At 38.9% G+C, this 20,323-nt stretch overlaps 1 protein-coding gene across 3 annotated transcripts; it reads right to left on the reverse strand.

The window, feature by feature from the left end:
* Window positions 1-42: 42 nt before the first annotated feature.
* On the reverse strand, window positions 43-20,201 carry SLC35A5 (solute carrier family 35 member A5; the record flags this gene model as incomplete). 3 transcript variants are annotated; one of them, XM_082624915.1, is made up of 7 exons in its annotated part: window positions 43-1,573; window positions 2,870-3,650; window positions 10,010-10,077; window positions 12,625-12,758; window positions 14,139-14,237; window positions 19,038-19,186; window positions 19,992-20,201. In XM_082624915.1, 6 exons carry the CDS (start codon window positions 19,165-19,167, stop codon window positions 1,505-1,507), a joined length of 1,281 nt encoding a protein of 426 aa, XP_082481041.1. In that variant the 3' UTR covers window positions 43-1,504. The 3 variants fall into 3 exon arrangements, with proteins under 3 accessions (XP_082481041.1, XP_082481040.1, XP_082481039.1); XM_082624914.1 differs by having other exon boundaries at window positions 19,838-20,200; XM_082624913.1 differs by lacking the exon at window positions 19,992-20,201 and having other exon boundaries at window positions 19,038-19,209.
* Window positions 20,202-20,323: the final 122 nt, after the last annotated feature.

The raw sequence follows: 20,323 nt of genomic DNA on the forward strand, positions 1-20,323 counted from the left end.
ATTATGTTTTGAAATTAAAAATACTCTGCATTCCACTTCATATAACAACACAAGGTAAGTGTTTAATAGTTATTTTATTTATAAATTTCCACCAACTCTTGCCATTCATATTGCTCTGGATATCACAGATGGATTATGTAATAGTATTATCTTATATTTATCTGTATGAAAATTAGGGGAAAGAAGAGATGTACAGACTGCATGAAAATGACAACTTAAAGCTCACATTTACAGTGTAGTGCTCTATAAACACACAGGTCTATTAGCTGAAGCCAACACTTGTCCTATCACCATCCAGCTATATGGCCTTGGGCAAGTCATTTCTGTTTTCTCATTTTTAAATTATCTATCACCTGACTTCTCTACCTCATAGACTCAACTGGATGCATGCAAAAATACCTCAAAAAATACCATGCAGTTTAAGGGTGAAATATGGTTACTATAAAGTGCTTTATTTATTACTGGCCTTCCTCTTTTTAGAGTAATACTATTCACATTTCAGTAAAAGTCATTTGTTTGCCAAGTGACTCTTTTAAAAGAACTCTTCGGCAATAGTCTTACTGACAACCTGGCATGATTCTGAAGCCAGTGTCTCAACCTTTAGGAACAGAGTATGATATAAAGATTTAAAATAGTCATATGTTCTATTTAATAACTAATAAAAGTGGCTTATTAGTTCTCCAAAATAGGATAATCCAATAGTCATGTGGTCAAACTGAGGAGAAAAAACCCACCATGGCTGGTTTAAGTGATGTAAAATACAAGTGATAACGGTGGGGACTGGAAACCAACTTTCACCTAAATGGAAGCTTATTTGTGTAGAAAAACATCAAAAGACAACCACTAAAAATAAGATTTCCTACAAATTCCTAAAAATTAAAATTCTCAGATTTTTGTTGAAAAATTTGCTTCTTTGGCAAAACATTTAGCACAGACTACACTACCCTCAAATCAATGTTGTGGCTGGTTATTAAGGTCCTTCAACCAAATTTTTAGAGTCTCATTGATTTTAATTACAAAATGACTATCTCTTTTAATTACAAAATGACTATCTCCATGGCCTCAGAATTCAAGGGTCAACCTAGGTGATATTTATAATGATAAAAAAGGGAAGACCATGGCATGCAGAGTAGAACTACACAATTCTGAATATCTGGCAAACTGATCTCTATTTGTATATTTATAGGGTACAGCTAACATGATTATTACAAGTTTTCTGGAATGGAGAAACAAGGAAAATAATCTGCAAATATATCTTGACCTACTAAGTACCAGGCCATTAATGCAGTCTCCATACTATTATTCTTATGTCAGTTCCTTAGAACTTTTTAGCCTTTGGGTACTCTAAGCTTTGGTTGGAATTATTTAGGGAGTGGTTAGATATATGCAAAGAGTTTTATGCTTTAGAAATGTTCTTGGTTTATCAAAGTGGAAAGATAAATATCACACATGCTGAAAATGTGAAGATAAGGTTTGTGAGAGCTGCCAACTATTTGGGTACCAGTTAGAAAGTATCTTCATCTGATTCAATATCACTCTTGGGTTTCGTAAGTCTCTCCAGTTCCTCTCCATCCTAAAAGGAAACATGAAATCAGTAATTAATTAGGACAAAATTAGAAATGTTCCATTTTTGATGATTACTAAGGAGAAACCTTACTAACAAATCATGGACTTTATTTAATTAAACTATAATCTTGTTAAATGAAATTAAATAAGTAAGTTCTTGGAAAGTTAACCTCAGGCATATAATGAGATAAAAAATTGGAATGCACTTCAGTAACGTTGAATTTCAAAGTTAACAAGAGCAAAGTAAGGAGCGGCCTCTGCTGGTCTTGGAGGGAAATGACTAAAGGCTGCAGAAATAGGTATAAACTAGGCCTTGTTACCTTGTTACATTGATTTTCTTCTACCTAAAAAAGTAGGGCAAGCAGTGTTATTAGACTGTTGGAAAAGAATACAGGATTTCTAAATCTATATTCTAACTGAGATCAGAGCAGGCTTCTAATTTTTTCATCTTAAGAATCTGTTGTAAATATCAACACTTCAGAGGCATTATTGAGGGAAGCTCTGCCATGAACTCTATCTAATAAGAAATAGGTTAACTTTCCCGAAGAGTAGAATGTTCATTGTGTGAACTATCTCATATTTTGTGTGTTCATGAAAACTGTAAATTTAAACCTAGATAGAGGACTCCATTTCATATTTTATTTAAATATATATCTCCTAACTTGAGCCTCCAAGAGATCACTATGCATTTGCAGCGATCCTTTTGGGAACCTTGGGAACCACCGTCTTAGCGAGATAAACAAGGTTGCCCTTCTGGCACACTCTGGTTTATGAAAAACTACAGGGAAAAGAAAGAAGCCAGGCTTTTGACTTATATTTAACAAGACTTACTAACGTCAAAGATCAACTTTTCTTACGAATGAGGCTTGTTTCCCCAACTACAGTGGAGTAGAAAGAGTAATGAATGGATTAGGAGTCAGACCTCATGGGTTTGGTACCAGTTCTTTCTTTCACTTACTATCTGTAACCCAGTTAGCCTCTCTGAGACTGTTTCTTCACTTGTAAAACTAGGAGACTAGACAAGATAACCTGTGATGCATGTTCTGGTTCTGTGACTGTAATATTCTATGATACAACTAATGCATAAAGTCCTTGAGACTGTGATTTATACTTTTTCTCAACCCCTGACAGCATTATCATGAGCCCTTATATATAAGGAGTCCAACAAATGTTTGTTGAACGATAAGTCACAGAGATCCAATATGCCCTGTGACAAATCAGCACTGATCTATTTCTCTTCTTGCATAACTACACTTTGAATTTGGGAAGAACAGGCAAAAATGCAGCATCCTCACAAACTTACCCCACTGGAGCGCTCCCAAAGACTGCCACTTAGATCTCGGATCCTTTCTTGCCTAGATGTGTATTCCAGACCTTGAGGCTTGCTGGCATTATAAATAAATATGGAGAGAAGAACTGATGGGGCTTCTATGAAAAACTCCAGGGAGGGCCTGAAGTTAAAAACCAAGACAGACACCGCTGTGATGATGACAGTGGTGACCTGGGCCATCAAGACATGGAACATGTTATCCAGGAACTTCAGAATAAAGGCCACCGAGAGGCCCTGGAATGCAGTTACAAAAATAAGAGCTACTGAAAATGCATTGTGGCCATAAAAAAACCCACAGTTCTTAACCTGATCACGGTTACTGCTCTGAAGGCCCAGGGTCAGCCCATTAAAAAGAATGCCAAAGAAATAGAGTTTGCTGTTCTGTACAAAGATGCTTTCAGTGAGCTGGTTCCCTTCCTTCAGTATCTTTTCATTATAGATATTGGCCATCGAAGAAATAAAACACTGGACTATAATAAGAACATGGCCCAAGCCAAGACGGATATGACTGAAAACCCTGGCCGTGGTGTTCCACTGAGCTTCAGAAAAAGTCCACTCCTTTGTTGTGCAATTGTCTTTTCTGGAACATTCACTTCTGAAAAGAAGACAGGAATTGGATGGGCTGAAGAAGGCATCGTGATGAAATCCATGTCCTGCCAGGTTATGCTGTGAGGTCTCAGTCCCAGAAGTGAGGGCCACAATAGACAAAAATAAAATCAGGAGGGAAGCCCACTGTATCCAGTTTAGATGCCTCCTGTTCAAAGATGAAAAAAGAGATTTTAATACTAGTCTTTTTTCCTCCTCCTCTATCAACTGTGTCTACTGAAAACTCAATCACTTGAGTACTTGGTTGCATGAACCATACTGTTTTTGCCAGCATTCCCCACAATTCAAGTTCAAAGGAAACCCGTTAGGGTGTGTCTGCTTCTTGAACTTTTTTATTTTTTTGCAGTACATGGGCCTCTCACTGTTGTGGTTTCTCCCGCTGTGGCCTCTCTCGTTGCGGAGCACAGGCTCCAGACACGCAGGCTCAGCAGCCATGGCTCATGGGCCCAGCCGCTCCACAGCAGGTGGGATCTTCCCGGACCGGGGCATGAACCCATGTCCCCTGCATCGGCAAGCGGACTCTCAACCACAGCGCCACCAGGGAAGCCCCTTGAACTTATTTTTTATCTGCTTTTATAGTAGCTGTCCCTTAAGGCCATTCAGTCATTTCTCCTCATTTTAAGTTTCCTTTTAACCTATAGGTTTAACTAAGCCTCCTTTCTACCTTGGAAGCTGATCTTAGTTGTTTGGTACGATCACTTTTTAATCTCGTGATAAAGTAAGTTATAGCAGGGATTCTCAATCTAGTTTCCATGAACCAGAAAAAATGTGACGAGCTTCTGATATCTGTGAATTCTTGCAGTGTGTGCCAAATCTTCTACATAGGTGAATTCCTGGTCTTCCCCACCCCCACCAGGTGATCCTTCAAAGATCTGTCAAATTTTCAAAGGTATTCATGACCTAGAAATGATTTAAGGAGGAAGCTAGTTCCCAGATTCATGGCCTGATCATATTATACAGCAAACTGTTTGATAAGGCAAGGAAAAAAATATTTTTAGTGTCTCAGTTGATGAAGTCCTAACAATGCTTTATTTATTTCCTTATTTTGCCTAACAACACAGTTTTCAGATATGGAAGATGTGATGATGATGATTATTATTATTCCATTTTGAAAATTCATTCAGTTCAACAGACATTTAATAAGCAGCAACTATGTGCCAGGCATGCTGGGAAGAGAAAAAAAACTTGGTCTCCATCCTCAAAGAATTTACACTTTAATAGTGAGTGAGCCATGGAACTAAATGATGACAATATAATGTGTGACATATGATACACAGAACAATTGGGGTACACTGAGGAAAAACACCTGAGTCTGGAAGTAGAGTCAGGTATTGCTTTGAAGAGGAAATGACACTTAGGCTGAAAGATGAAAAATAAATTGAAGTTTCTCATGTGAAAAGGGAGTTGGCAATATACCCAGGAAGAGGCAAGAGTCTATACAAAGGCTACAACAAGGTACATTGACTAAGGAAAGAGGGGTATGGGACTCAGGTGGGGGCATCCAGGGAGGCTTCTGGGGGGAACAACACCTTCAAGTTTGAAGATCGATTAGTCAGGTGGAGAAGAGGCACACCAAGAACAGAGAGTAACATGAGCAAAGGCAGACGTGTAAAGCAACAGGTGAGAACTGAAGTTGCAAGAATTTTGGAGCCTTTGTTGAGCGCCTACTATGGGTCAGGCAGTTTCTGTTCTAGGGGAGGTTAACTGACTTCTCTAAGGTCATGTATTTATGAAAGAGCAAGGAAGGAGTCTGAGCCATGGTTTTGTAAGTTCTCCTTCTGGACCAATGCACCTCTTAAGTATAATTCTGAGTTCCCAGGATGCCTGTACAGGAATATGTGTCTGATTTCACCAATGCTTCCATAGAGCTTCATGCTGTGAAACTGCTAACTTCACAGACAGCACACACAGACAGCAGCACACCTGTGCTCCCTATATGTCTTCTCGTGTATACACTTTCATATAACCAGATCTAGCATGCAGTGATGAGACCAACATAGCCTTATAGTCCACGAGGTCAGAAACTGTCAGCTAGTCACATACATTTCTGAAGGTGCAGGTGGTACACATTTAGTAGTAGAAAGCAAATGGAACGGAAACCGAAAAGACAGAGATGAAAAATGGGTGCTCAATTTATAAAAATCATTATATAACCAAGTACTGTACGTCAAGATAAATGAGGCAATGATATACTCTACAGGTCCTTTAGAAGTTTTCAATTCTGACGGCTATAGATCTTCCACTAATATTGACATGGAGAAAAAAGAATCCAAGGAAATAAAGCCTTAAATAAGCTAACCGGTACCTACTGCAAATAATTACTCATTCAAGATAATGTTCTAGGCAGGTAAAAATTATTAAGGATTAGGGTGAAAATAGATTTTCAGCAAAGAAAATAAAACAATAAATCATCCTATAAAGTCAGCTGAGGATCTGCACTCTTATAAATGATGACTGATTAGGCACCAAAGAGTTTGCTCCTTATGGTTTAGGTGATGCAACGGTAGAAACTCACTTAACCGACCTCTCCACTGCCCCAGTAAAACATTCAGATTGATGCGCAGAGCTGAATGCCTCTGGCTGGAAGGCTGCTGAACCTGAAGGCCTCTGATCCCAAGTGAACTGTTTGCTCACAAAGAGTCTCTGTTCCAAAACGTGTTTTTGCCAGGTGACCTCATTATTGTAATTATATATTTTAATGATTACAGAAATCATAAATTATGAGTGAATGAAAAGGATTGCTGTTTTCATGAAAACTAAGTTGAATGCTTTGGGAGGACTAAAGGCAAATCTCAAGACAAAAAAACTGCCTTTGAATTAGGTACAGGTAAGTTAGTTTAAGCTTAGGGAATGAATAGTAAAAATCCAGAAGAATCTACTTTAAAAATATATTTAAGGCTTGCTCCACTATAATGAAATTGAAACCAGAAACCACAGATGATGTGTAATGAATGTAGGTTCAAGCAAGAAAGAAGCCAAAGAACTCCAATCAGCAAACCCCACACGTATGCAAAGGAAAGGTCTTAGGCTCTTCATCAAAAAGAATGATGGGGCTTCCCTGGTGGCGCAGTGGTTAAGAATCCACCTGCTGATGCAGGGGACATGGGTTCGTGCCCCGGTCGGGGAAGATTCCACATGCCGCGCAGCGGCTGGGCCCATGAGCCATGGCCGCTGGGCCTGCGCGTCCGGAGCCTGTGCTCCGCAACGGGAGAGGCCACGACAGTGAGAGGCCCGCGTACCGCAAAAAAAAAAAAAAAAAAAAAGAATGATGAATTGACACTTACATACCTTAAGTTAAATTGTCTAAAGTATATATATATTTTAAATGACATCCCTACTTTGAGTTTTCCTAGTAACTCAACAATTAGGTCCAAATTGTGTCAGATAAGAGCATTTCTACCATATCTGGTGGTAAACCAAGGCAGAGCAAGAAAATATTTAAGTGGAAAGACATAACTTTTTTCAAGAAGCCATGCATCATACCTTTCTAAATAGCACAAAGAGTGACCAGGGGCAGACTTATCATGGGAAATTATAAATATTTATCAAGTGAACGAATGGTTTTGGAGAAATGCTTGTTATTACTGAGTGGCACTTTTATTTTTTCTGCTGGTTCAGAAAGTAAAGTTCACCGTAACTTCTAAGACATCCAACATATGTTTCAAAATGTGTTTTTTAATAATTTTTTCCCTTCCCTTTGAAGAAATCAGAGAAACTTACATACATTCTTTAGGTAAAAATAAGTGCTGGTCTTGGTTTCGCTCTCTAATCTCCCAAATCTCGATGTTCAGGCTGACATTATTATTCCCTGAAGCCTAGCAAACAAGATTATACAACTTTGCCAAGACTTAAGAGCAAACCAATAGGGCCTTGAGGCATGCCTGCCACATTTCCACTTTGAACCAGTAACTATACTTCAAGGAGGAAATCTATGCATTCACATGGGGTTTAGAATAAGACATTTGAATGGTGATACTTTTCACTTTTTCTCACTTTCAAATTCTTACAAGTAAGTTTTACATTAGTCACTGGACTTATTTTTTTCTACCTGTATAGCCTTATATCCTTTACCTGTATGGGAAAGGTATTTGATGGCTCTGCTAGAGTTAAGTATAAGACAAGAGCTTTGATATTCTAAATGAGTTATTTATGGCAAATAAATTAAGAACTTGTGATAGAACTCAAGCTATTCTTAGGTCAAAATTTTATTGCCACGGGCGGAAGACCATCAAATGACTCACAAAGAGTAGATTAAATAGGGAAAAACTAACAAACAACATACACTACCACCAACAAAAAGATCAAAATAGAACAAAGTTGATTTTAAAATATAATAATAGGTAATACTTAAAAGGCATTCCCATAAAAGACATTATTAGATTTATTAACACATTTTAGCTCCACTATTTAGAGTAGCTTCAAGTGTTGATTTGTGAATTAGTCAAACTAAGACCCATTCTGGGAACTAAGCGTTTGTGGAAATAATAAAAATGGAGTGATTTTATTGTTTCTTTAATCTAAAGAACTTCTAAGGATTCAAAACAGAGTGGTATTAACAACAAAGCAAACACATGCCTAAGAATCAATATTACTGCTTTGAATATTAAGAGGTAAAATATGTAAAAAAAAAAAAAAGTTTGAACTGTAGCTCATAACGTTGTTTGTCCCTCCGCCCCCAGCCTATCCACCTAGACTCCCTCTCTTCTACAGCCAAAGGGAGCTGCCCAAGGGCTGCAAAATGCTTAGTGGCTCCGGGTTCCAGGCACAGACTCAGCCTAACTGCACCTATCTCATGGGGTCATTGTGGGGTTAAGTCGAAATAGGGTAGGAAGGCCCCGAGGAGACCTTAGTGTTTTCTAGTCACTGGTGGAGAGCCTCCCCGGGCAGCTGCCCACATGGCAGTCGGGCCACCCTGGGCAGGGCTTTTCCAAGTGCCCCTCACCTTGGCCCACAGCCCTGCTCATGCTCTGGGGTCATTAAAAAAAACAAACCACCAACTCTTGGCATAGGTAGAGCTACTAGTCAATTTCAAATCAGGAAATACATACCTTTAAACTTCTCTTTGGTAAATTCAGTTATTAATTTGACATAATACTTATATATTATATAATAACTTAAGTATAATACCATGTGTACTCATAAACTGTCACTTCACAGGAAAAAAAATTTTTTTACTTGAAGTAAAAAAAAAGCCCCAAACCAAACAAAAAAAATACATGTTTTTGAGACCATCGCTCCCCTATTAATAGTGAGTATTTTATTGTGTGTCAGAGCCAACAATTATTCCTTTATGGAAATGCATCCTTAATTTTATCACAGGAATCAATATAAAAATATTATTGCTTACATATGTTTTCTCAGAAGCCAACTTTTATCCTACAAAGTGACTTTCATGCTGATTTTAAAGACTTTAAAACTTTTTTTGGATTAGCATTCTTTAACTTGCTAGTTGAATTGAATTATTCTCACAATTCATAAATAAAATGAAGAAAGTGATAGCAAAAGCAAATTTCAGTGACTCTAACATTTAAATTGGATGAAATGCTATGTTCATTTTTTCCCCATCTCTTACATCAACTATTAAATTGAATGTTTCCTCAGGGTAAAAGAAAACCTTACAAGAATTTCATATAATTTATGTACTGAATGCATCACGGGATTCAACAAATAATTAGTGCCTATGGACCAAGCCCTTCATCCTTCTGTACACATCAATTATGAAAACACACTATGACATAGCACATTGAGAAACAAAAAGAGAATGTGAATGTAAAATTAAAATAAAAACAATCACAACAAATATAACAAAGAGTTAATTTTATTTTCATCATCATCATCATCATCATCATCATCATCATTAAATAACAAATTAAACTGGAGTTAAGTACCCAGATCCTGTATCACCTTAGGACTTTCTGGCCTTTGCTTTGCAGCAGAGCCTATCTAAACTAAAAATGTTTATTTTATTCAAACGTTCTCCTGGAGATGAATTAGTGATAGCACTTGGAAAGTTTAATAAGTTAACTCTTATTAATTGTAATTTTAACTAGATTCCTCATGCAAATCCTCTGCCAGTTACAGCTTAAATCACGTAGTCATCTCAAGGAGTTTAATAAGGAATTTGCCACTTTTTATCACCTCCAAACTCCATATAACAAACATATTAATCTTAGGAACTTCTTGGTTCCCTATTAGTGTACAGAGAATCTTCAAAAAAAAAAGCTAATGAATTCTTTGTTGAAAATCTGGCACTAAAAATTAAAATAATTAAAACCCAATCATCTCTTTTCTTTTGAGATGCTAAGAAAATACATTTCAAACATTGAATCGCAGAGGATTTAGACAGGCTAACACTGCAGCTGCTTTCCAGATGGGTTAAACAACTTGCCCAACACACAAAGCAAATTAGGAATAAAATCTCGGCCTTGGGATTCAGAGGGTATATCACCTGAAACAAGGCGGTGCCATTTTAAAGTATGATATATGCTTTCACAACAAGTTACTTACTTCAGCACTATCCTGAATAGAAGAGCTGTTGTTATAATGCTAAAATTTGAGAAGATAACAGCCATGGCCTAGAAAGAAAGAGAAGATAGAGTTACAATCCAAGCAAAGCACTGACCTCAGAAATCTCCCAGCTTGGTGCAAGTTAACCTGACAAAAAAAGCTTTTTGGTCAAAACCCAGAGGGGTTATTAGGGCAGCTACTTCACTAGAGGATTAAATTCTATTTTTATTGCTTGTTAAACTTACGTAGATATGATCAACTTATTGTACAGGCTTTGAAAATGTGCTGAAATTCAGCAAATGCCTGTGTAATAATCTTTATGTGCAGATCTGGAAATACTTATAAACTCTATAGGTTTAGGTCCAGAAATAATGGTTACAATGATTATAAAGCATTCTTTTTCAAGCTCTCAGAGACTTTTAACACTGATTCTGTGGGTAGAGAGAAAGCAAGTACTGTTAGGCCCATTTATACATTAAGAAGATGGAGGTATAGGTTTTTAAGCGTTTTTAATGCTCTAGGAATTAAATCAATTTACCTGGTTGAACTGTAGTGATTCAATACCAGTGATTCATTACCAAACTTATATTTGACAGTCCTTTGGAATTATTCACATTGTTCTAAACACTTAGAAAGGTGTTAGCCAGATTTTATTAAGGTTTATTTTTGTGAATTTAGTCAAATTCCACATATGAGAATATTAATCTGAACATATATACATTTTGGCCCAGAAAATATGAAATTTATCACTGCCGCCATAATTGGATCTGACAATATTAATAATTTCTAAAAGCAAATCCTACTGCCTTCCTCCTTGCTGTCACTTTAGACTGACCAACCCTAAAGAGTATCCACAATCTTATACAACCAGCAAACACGACTAATATGCAGCTGAATTAAAGAAATAAGAGTAAAATCCAATAACAACTAGCAAAAATTCCAAGAATACAATATTGCTCTTTTTCTACTGAATTTTTATGGGAACCATTGTTTTAAGGTTTTCTTTGCAGACGAATGTTTGTGAACCCCTGGTTAGAAGACAAGTAAGAGGAGATAAGAAAAGTACATGGCTGGTTAAGAGTGGGGAAGTGGCGGCTCTGATGAATCACAGTTACAGCACTGCAAATGTACCTAACAAAACAGCCTGCTGGCCTGGGGAACTGTGTCCACTCTGTCCAGGCAATAGTATAGAATAAATAAAATATCACAGCTCTTTGCCCCCAAACTTCCATGCATCTCTATTTAATTCTTTCCAACTAGGCTTGGGCATAGCACTACACAGAATATATAAGCCAAGTAATTTATTTTGTAATATCTGTGGCTGTACACAATCAGGAAGGAAGAGCAAAGCAATAAGCTGTAAGAACAGGAAGTTGCACTCCTGCTTTGGTACTAGGGATTTAGCAAAGGGATATAAATTTAGAGCTAGTCTGTTGGATACAAATAAAACACAACAAATATACACTTATTGGAGGTGAATAATTATGTCGTTGGGAGGAATTCTCGGATCTGAAAAACAAAGTGAAAGAATTTAGGAGAGGACACGTTTTAAATGGAATGAACTTTTACTAATAAAATGGATCACAGAGCTGAAAGCAACTTCAGGTGATCCCCTGGCCCAGGTCCTTACCTTTGGGCCAGTATGGTAACACTATTCTATTTTACAGAGCAGTTTGCCCTTGCCTGGTTCTAATCTTTTAAATTGTGCAAAAGAATCAAACTCCTGTTTTCTACCTCAGTGCCCTCTTGATCCCTCCTTTTCATCCCACTTTCACACTGATTTGGATATACGTAAGAGGCTTCAAATAGAGGACTAGTGTCAATAGAAATTCTATGTATGATCAAAATGCCTGAACTTGCTCTTTAAAGAAAATTAAAACACATTTTCTTAAATGTGGTAATAGAAACCTTCATTTTATAAAATGAAAATATAGAGGGGGAAATATACACGTGATCCAAACTGAGTAACAGGTAAAAGCAGAAGAGACCAAACTTTAATTCTGATTACTAACAGTTCTCTAAATTGGCATAGGGGATGCCAGGAGAGATGAGAAGTATACCTAGTATTATCAGTTATGGATAGCAGTTAGATTGGGAGGATATAATCTCCACCCTTAAAGAACTTGGTTAAATGACAGGACTAACAGAAAACGAAAATCATACCAAAAGAATACGTATACACCACATTAAAACAAGTGTAAGAAAGAGCGGTACACTGAGTGTATAATTTTCTGAGTTAATCACGGGAGTCTGCTTGGAGGTCCTGGATGTTGAGACTAATATTAGAGGTGGGTGGCCACAGGATGGCTCAGAAAACAGGCAGACTGGTTAAGGTTACACAGAGAGAGATGGCTCTAGATTCAGTGGTCAGGAAGCAGCTCCCACAGATCAGTCAGCACAGTTTAATGGTTATCTTTCACAGCGGAAGAGTCTTGCAAGTGGATTGGTAAGTCAGTGCTCAGATGATTCTGCTCAAACCTCAGGAAGGCCAGTGAGGCAATGAGAAACTAACAGTGCCAAGGAAAACCATTAAAAAAAAAAAAGAGAGAAAGGTTAGTTCCAGGATTCATTTCTCTGTCTTTTCAATGCTGTCTTCTTTGTCATTATTTACTTACAGGCTGAAGATAGGAAAGGACATAGAAGACAATCAAATTATCCAGGAAATAAAGAAAGGCAGGAATGGACCACTTCATGAAATTAGAGAATTTCTTCCAGGAACCACATCTCAAGTTTCTATTTTGATGATTTTCTAAAGAAAGAAATACAGCAATAAATATATGAGCTTGATGAGAATGCACATATTTTTAGAGAAAGTAAATTGTATTTAATTTCTGATATAATTCTTTAAAAGAGACTTAATGAACATGCTTTCGTAAGTGACTATTAGCCTTGAGAAATCAAGAACTACACAGGATTCCATTACGGTCTTTCTTCACCCCACCACCGTGCTCATCTCTGACAACAGCAACACTTTAGGAATACTGATTTTCTTAGTTCCTGCTAACTTGAGACAGACGTATTACTGAGGAAGGCAACTCAGGACACACTTATGTTTTCTCTTACTACTCTGAGCATAAAGCCAAGAGAGATCAACAAGTTAAAATAAGTGGAACAAAAAATGTAGCGTTCATGCTGGGATTTTTTTTCCCGGGGCCGGGACAGTGGTGCTGTGGTGGGTGAGAGAATCAGGAAAGGGAGATATTAAGTGAAAGTTTATACATAGGGGAGTAGAGAAAATTAACCGTTGCTCATCCTAGTATGAGTTATTCTCCTATCTCTAGGTTTACAAAAAATTAAGAAGGTACTGTAACGGAGAATGTAAAATAAAATGAAAAGATAGAAAACAATTTAAGTCTAACCCCTGTAAATACTTCATAAATTTCATGAGATTAAGAAATGTATTCCACTAACTAGAAACTCTGCAAAGACTGAAACCTCTGAGAATGAAAAGACATCTTCTTGGGCAAGCCCTTTAATGGTGTAAATTCTATGTCTACCTCATGTGGGAAGGTGGATCAAAGTAGAAGAGAGAGCTAAGGTTCCATAACTGGAGAATTAATAGCCACAAAAGGGTACATACTTTTGATCTGAGGAAGGATTAGTACCCTTATTTGATACTATGTGCACCCTTATTATTTGATACTTATTTGATAGCTGATGAAACTGGAGCTCAGAAAAGTAAAATAATCTGCCCTAGAATACAGTCTCTCTGACTCCAAAGCGCTATGCTGTCCCCCTAAAGGCAATGGGGACTGTTTTGCAGTATGCTACGTATCACGTCAGACAGCAGTGATTTAGATAATCCTGAATTTGAATAAAAACTAACTCACCGTGTGACCCACGACAGGAACAAGTCAAGAGGCAGCACAGTGGACGGGACGCTAGGACATGTGGGTTGGACTCCAGGCTCTGCCCCCTCCTACCCAGCACCACATTAACACTTACAACTTATGCTCTGAGTCTGTTCCTCACTTGCAAAACATGAGAAATCATATTTCTATTTGTATCTTAGTAGCCTCATATATAAAATTAATGGGCTAGGCTAACTGATATGAAATGTTCCTTTCAGTTCTAAAATTTTTTGATTCTGTGATTTTTAACCAGTATATAGTACCATTTCAAGACTCACCTTTCTTTAGAACCCAGAGTGACACAAGCACACAGAAAACCAGCTTCACCAGTTCTGAGCACACATTCACAGTGGTTGGAAGATAATCATATTTGTTCTCTGAAATGTAACAGAAATGTTTTTTAATTATAAATTGTGCTCTATATAATGCTTACATACAGTAAATAGTTTAGAGCTGTTTCTAAACTTAAAAGTTGGACTTTAAGACTGGTTATATTAAACTTCATCCAGTTGGTTTTGGCTCTTTTGTATTTTTGAATCAATTCACCTAATGTGTTAGCTATCCTTAACCTCATTGAGTGTTTTATTATCCTCGAAATTGAGAGATATGCCTCTCATGTTTTCCTTCAAGTTCCTGAAAAATGTGTTGAGGAGGCTAGGGCTACAGGCGAAGAAAGCTTTGTGGCATTTAGAGACAACCTTCTAAGTTGACCATTAACTAACAATCGGGGCCTGACTAATCAAACAGCTATCAATCTAGGTGGCTGAATTATTACCCAGCTCATGATTCCTCTTGTGTGACTTGTCTGCCTTGCTTAAATCAAGGTACACTCTGTCTGTGATATTCCCTTAACTCAGAGTTTTCCTATCTGTTTCATATCATGGTACACATGGAAAATAATATTTGTTAGGCACTCTGGGACAAACAGTATGTTGTGGTAACAGAAGGAAGCGGCTTGCAGCAAGAGGCAACTGGCCCAGGGCTCTTCGGTGGACAAACACACTGACACATCCAAACCCACTGACCAATCAGGAAGCTATATCCCAATCTACAAGCCAATCTAATTAGGAAATGAGGTTTGGTTAGTATATCTTGACTTAGCTGTTCTTTCTCTCCTTTTTCTAAATGCTTACAAACAACTTGCTCTAAGATTTTACCAAGGACAAACATAAATCTTATTAGTTACTATTTTGAGGAATGCATTTTCTCAGAAATATTTGCTTGTTTCCCTTGGTGGGCATATGAAAAACCAAAACTGGCCAAGTACAAAGGAAAAAAGCCAACTCGACATTCTTCCTCCCCAGAACGCTCTTTCTTCCTCTTTTCTGTGGTTTTCCCTAACCTTCACAACCTATGCATAATCAATCCTTTACTCATCTCCAATCCTGTAGCACTAGTGTAAACAGATAGGGTAGGGGGTCCCCGGAGAAAGAGAACCAGGCGTGGCTTTCTGGACATAAGAGAAGCCATTTTTGGCCTAAGCCATCTTGTGACTTAAACCTGGCCATAATGCTTGCCCTTGAACAGGTCTCAGTAATTAAGGATCTTAAGGGAACAAAAGAGTGCAGGAACAAACGGTTATCCAGCAAGAGAAGTGACAATAGCAAAGATAATGTATCAGTTGTAAAGACTCCCAGTTCAGTTTCAATGGTAAAGATGAGCCTGCAGTGCTCAACCACCAGATCAACTAGAACTGGATGATGATGTTGACCTTTTCTGACCCTCCTGACTTCAATCAACTAAAGCTGGATTCTGTCAACCACCCAAGCCCCTTCATAAATTGCACGTACCCTTTAGCTTAAAACTTGCCCAATTTTGCTGTTTGGGAAGACACTGCTTTGGGAAAGCTCTCCGGTGTTCTCCTTACTTGCTACAAGTAATAATAAATCCTTCCTTCTCCCGATCTTTGGCTTGGTTGTGTCTTTTGGCTCAACACGTACCAAGAGGTGAACCCAGTTTTTGGCTAACACTACCTATAAACCTCTATAACAGTACCTGTAACATTGTATTATAGTTACTTTTTATGTTGTATGTCTTACCCTTAAAATGTAAGCTTTGGGGCTTCCCTGGTGGTACAGTGGTTAAGAATCCGCCTGCCAATGCAGGGGACACGGGTTCGAGCCCTGGTCCGGGAAGATCCCGCATGCCGCGGAGCAACTAAGCCCGTGAACAACTACTGAGCCCGCGCGCCACAACTACTGAAGCCCGCGCACCTAGAGCCCGTGCTCCACAACAAGAGAATGAGAAACCCGTGCACCGCAATGAAGATCAGCCCCCGCTCGCTGCAACTAGAGAAAGCCCGTGCACAGCAACGAAGACCCAACACAGCCAAAAATAAAAACAAACAAATTCGATAAATAAATTTTAAAAAGTAAGCTTCTTACAAGACAGGGATCATGTCTTGTAAGACATCCTAAACCTGGCAGTTAAGTGTTCTGCACTTAGCAGGCACTTAATTGCCTGTTAAACTTTCTCCATTATTCAAAGCTCAGTTAAAAACATCTCTTCCTCCCTTTTCTGAGCTCAAAGCTAAAATGAAATCACACTCCATTATCCTCCAACAATACTTTGCTTTACTTTCTAGCATGATACACATGAGCAAACATGCACACACACAAATGGGGGGGCTTTATATCACAACTTTCAAACTCTTGTCACTGCTCTTTAACTCGTTCTTGCTTTTCATCGTTTTTGTTTTTCTCCTTGCATTTCTCTCATGGTTGACGCCAAATCGTATCACAGCATCATGTGTGACCTCTCTCCACTCTTCTGCCCACACTCCAACCTTATCTACGACACATTCATCCTTATTGTTTTCCCTTCACTCCCAGAGAGAGGAGCCATGGCCCCACTATTCACCCATTCTCCCCATTAAAACCTTCCCTTCTCTTCAGGGGTTTTGCTCCAATAATTATTTCCTCGGGCTTCAGTATATCTCCTTTATCTTTCAATTAACTGGCTTCCTCTCCTCTCCTACAAATACGTTCAAAACTCCCAACCGAAAAAAATAAAATATAAGATCCTCCCTCTCCAGCTACCATACCTCCTCCTAATCTCCATAAAAGTGTCAATATTAATTATCTCCACTGTACCCACTTTCCACTCAGATCTTGCCCCCAAGCAGTTTGGACTGCAACTCATCTCTCTAATTCCTTTTTTTTTTTTTTGCGATACGTGGGCCTCTCACTGTTGTGGCCTCTCCTGTTGCGGAGCACAGGCTCCGGACGCGCAGGTTCAGTGGCCATGGATGACGGGCCCAGCCGCTCCGCGGCATGTGGGATCTTCCCAAACCGGGGCACGAACCCATGTCCCCTGCATCGGCAGGCGGACTCTCAACCACTGTGCCACCAGGGAAGCCCTCTAATTCCTTCTTAATGTCCTTCTGAGTGTCAGCACTCCTGTTAAATGCTGGCATTCCTTGGAGTTCTATCCTTGGCTCTTTGTATTTTCTCATTCTGTGTGGTTACTCTGAATGAGCCCTCCGCTCCTTGGGTTTTAAATGTCAACTTAATATAAATGTTTCCAAATCTGTATTCTGGAACATTTAATGCTCACTGAACATATCCATATGAATAACTATCTCCTATTTATTCACTTAACTGGCATTTCCTTGACATGTGTGAAGTGCTAAACACTGCAGGATACAGCAGTAAACACGGACACAGCTCCTGGCCTCATGGAAGGTACAAGAGCTAAAACTGTTAATTTCTCTGAGCTCTGTCCAACCTGCTCTTCCTTCCTTAGTCTCCATCTCAGGTGAGAACATCATTGATCTACTCAGCATCCAAACCAGAAACCTCTGAACTATCCAATACTTCATCTCCTTTAATCTCCACATTCCACACATTCTCCAGGTCTTGTCTTTTCTATGTTTAGAATATTTCTTGAATCTATCCTCTCTTCTCAATTTCTACTTCAAAAACCTTGGTTAGTTTTCATCATCTGTGGCTTGAATTTGTAATAACCCCCTAACTGGCTACTTCTCTTCCCCTTTAGTCCCTTCTCCATCCAGCTACCATAATAGTCTTTCTCATCTTACCCTGCCGTTTATATTCCTCCAAGTATTCCTTGTCCCCCAGACTCTAGGGCCTAGAGAATAAAGTCCCAGATGCTTAGCATGACATATAAAGTCCTCAGCTCTCTGATCATTACTGCCCTCTCTGGCTAATCACTCCTTCCCACCTCGTCCAAGTCCTTAAAACTTTTTGCTCAGTAATTCTGAACTACACATTCTCACAATCCATCCTGCTTTTTTAATACATCTGTTCATTTTTATAGGCTGTTGCTTCTGTTTTGAATACCTCTGCCCACCTTGTCTTCTTGTGGATCAACTGTCACCTTATCAGGGAAGTGTTCCCTGACTGCTTCACAGTCCACATCATGCTCTCCCAGACAGAATATATCACTTTCTATGTAAAACTACCTCTGTATCTTTGGTATAGAACTGCACTTATTATACTGTATTTTCATGATGCATTTACATGTATTTCTCTTCTAATAAACTGTGAATTCTTGAGAATAAAGTCTGTATCTTATGCACTTTGAACCCTGCTAGTAATATCTAGCCCAGCGCCTGGCAGAGAAATGTTAACTGAAAAAGAGACTTATGTACACATCTGACTCCCCAAGCAGACCATTAACGATCATGATGTCATGATTTTACGTGTACTCAATAACTAGTGAGAGGTTCTCGACACAGTTTTGTGGAATTAAACTGTTTAAATACAAATTCTTACATTAAGAATAATAAAAGATTTCCTGAGTATGTATTTATCAAAGCTAATAACCTGTACTGCTCCATTGATAATGTACTTAAAATAGTACCTCACAAACGCCAACTGACCAAATATATCTCCTATTTCAAAATAAGTTATAATATATATTGCTATAGGCCCAGAAACACCTGTTGATTAAACCAACAGTCAGATGTTATGATCTGTTCTGCAAAGGTTTTGATCCTGTACTTAACTGACCCAAATTTCACTCAGCATCAAAAATTTTTCTTGGTAAGGAATGAAAGTTTAAAGAACCAAATGTAAACATGCTTTATCATTGACATGAAGCAGAATACTTTTAAGGGTATTATCCCCATTTTATATACAAGGGAAACTAAAGACAAGAAAGATAAAGTGTGATTAGATGGCAGTGCTCCATACATATTCCAAATCTTAACTTACCTTCATTGGCTGAATATTTTACAAGTAGGATTCGACTGGAGCTTAAAGCAATGAATATGGCCCCCAGCAGGAATGTATACATTGCTGAAGAGGAGCTTAACACGGGATGACCACAATAATTGCTTTCCATTCCACTGTTTTTTAATTGCCTTAAAGAGAAGAACAAGTTCATGAGCAACCCTGCTGGCAGATTAAGCATAATGCAAATACCATTGATTTGTGAAGAACAGAAAAGGAATTTTTTAGATGTCTGGTTATGCCTATACCCAAAGGAAAAAAGTTGGGGAGTACAAGAGAAACTATGGGGAAAGGAAAGGAAAGAGTCAAAATTTGATAGGAGGGGGAACTCTAGAGACTGAAAGGCCAAGAGCCAGGTTAGAAGTGCTGCCAAAGGTAGGACATTTTAGGACTGCAGGATTCTGCAGGAAAGCAATTCTTTAACTTTCATTCTTATGAGCAACTTTGCTCTAGAAGATAACTTCAGATTTGTATTTTTCTCCTCAGTAGCGGTTTTTCCATAGGAGGAAGAAAAAGAGCTTGATGGGAAAGATTTCGTTACAATAATGACCGAAATAGAAATATCTGAAACACTGTGTTAATTTATACTGAACTACTGTTGGAAGTAGAAGACGAAATCAATGGCTCTAAGGCCCTCTTTTGATATGTTAAGGCCATTAAACTCCAGGTCGGGTAACTACCCAAAGCAACCCAGAGTAAGGATAGTGCACAGTGCCTGGAGGATTGGTGAGAGATGGGCTGGAAATACCAATGCCCACAGCCCAAGTGGGGCGTAAACCTACCAAGGCCAAAGAGACACCTCCCCTTCTCGGGAAGAACAGCTTTCCCTCCACGATCTAGGAACGCCTTCTTGTCACACATGCGCAGGAGGCATCTCGTCTGGGGCGCCCTTCCTCAAACGCACGCGCACTTCCTCGTCCCGGGGGGCGCGGTTACCTCGGTCCCTTGGAAGAGCTTCTAGTGGCAGAGCGTACATCCTAAAGCTGAGACAGTAACTATCTAGGTCCGCAGCAGCAGCAGCAGCAGCGGTAGCTTTTAGGGTCCATACACGGAGAATCTATGGGAGAAGAAAAGGCGAATAAGCCTTTGGACCCGACCCTCCTATTCCGGAACAAAAAGCACAATAACTACCCGACTAGGCAAAAGCGGACGTGGCGCCCATTGCGCAGGCGCGCTCAATGTTACGCTTCCGGAGGGAGGGGAGAAGTGACCCGATCCCGCCCCAGCGCGGCCTTTCTTGCGTCACGTGACCGGAGACTCCTGTGTCA

This window comes from Mesoplodon mirus, assembly GCF_964341445.2.
Source record: "Mesoplodon mirus genome assembly, chromosome: 6".
NCBI classification, from domain to species: Eukaryota; Metazoa; Chordata; class Mammalia; order Artiodactyla; family Ziphiidae; genus Mesoplodon; species Mesoplodon mirus.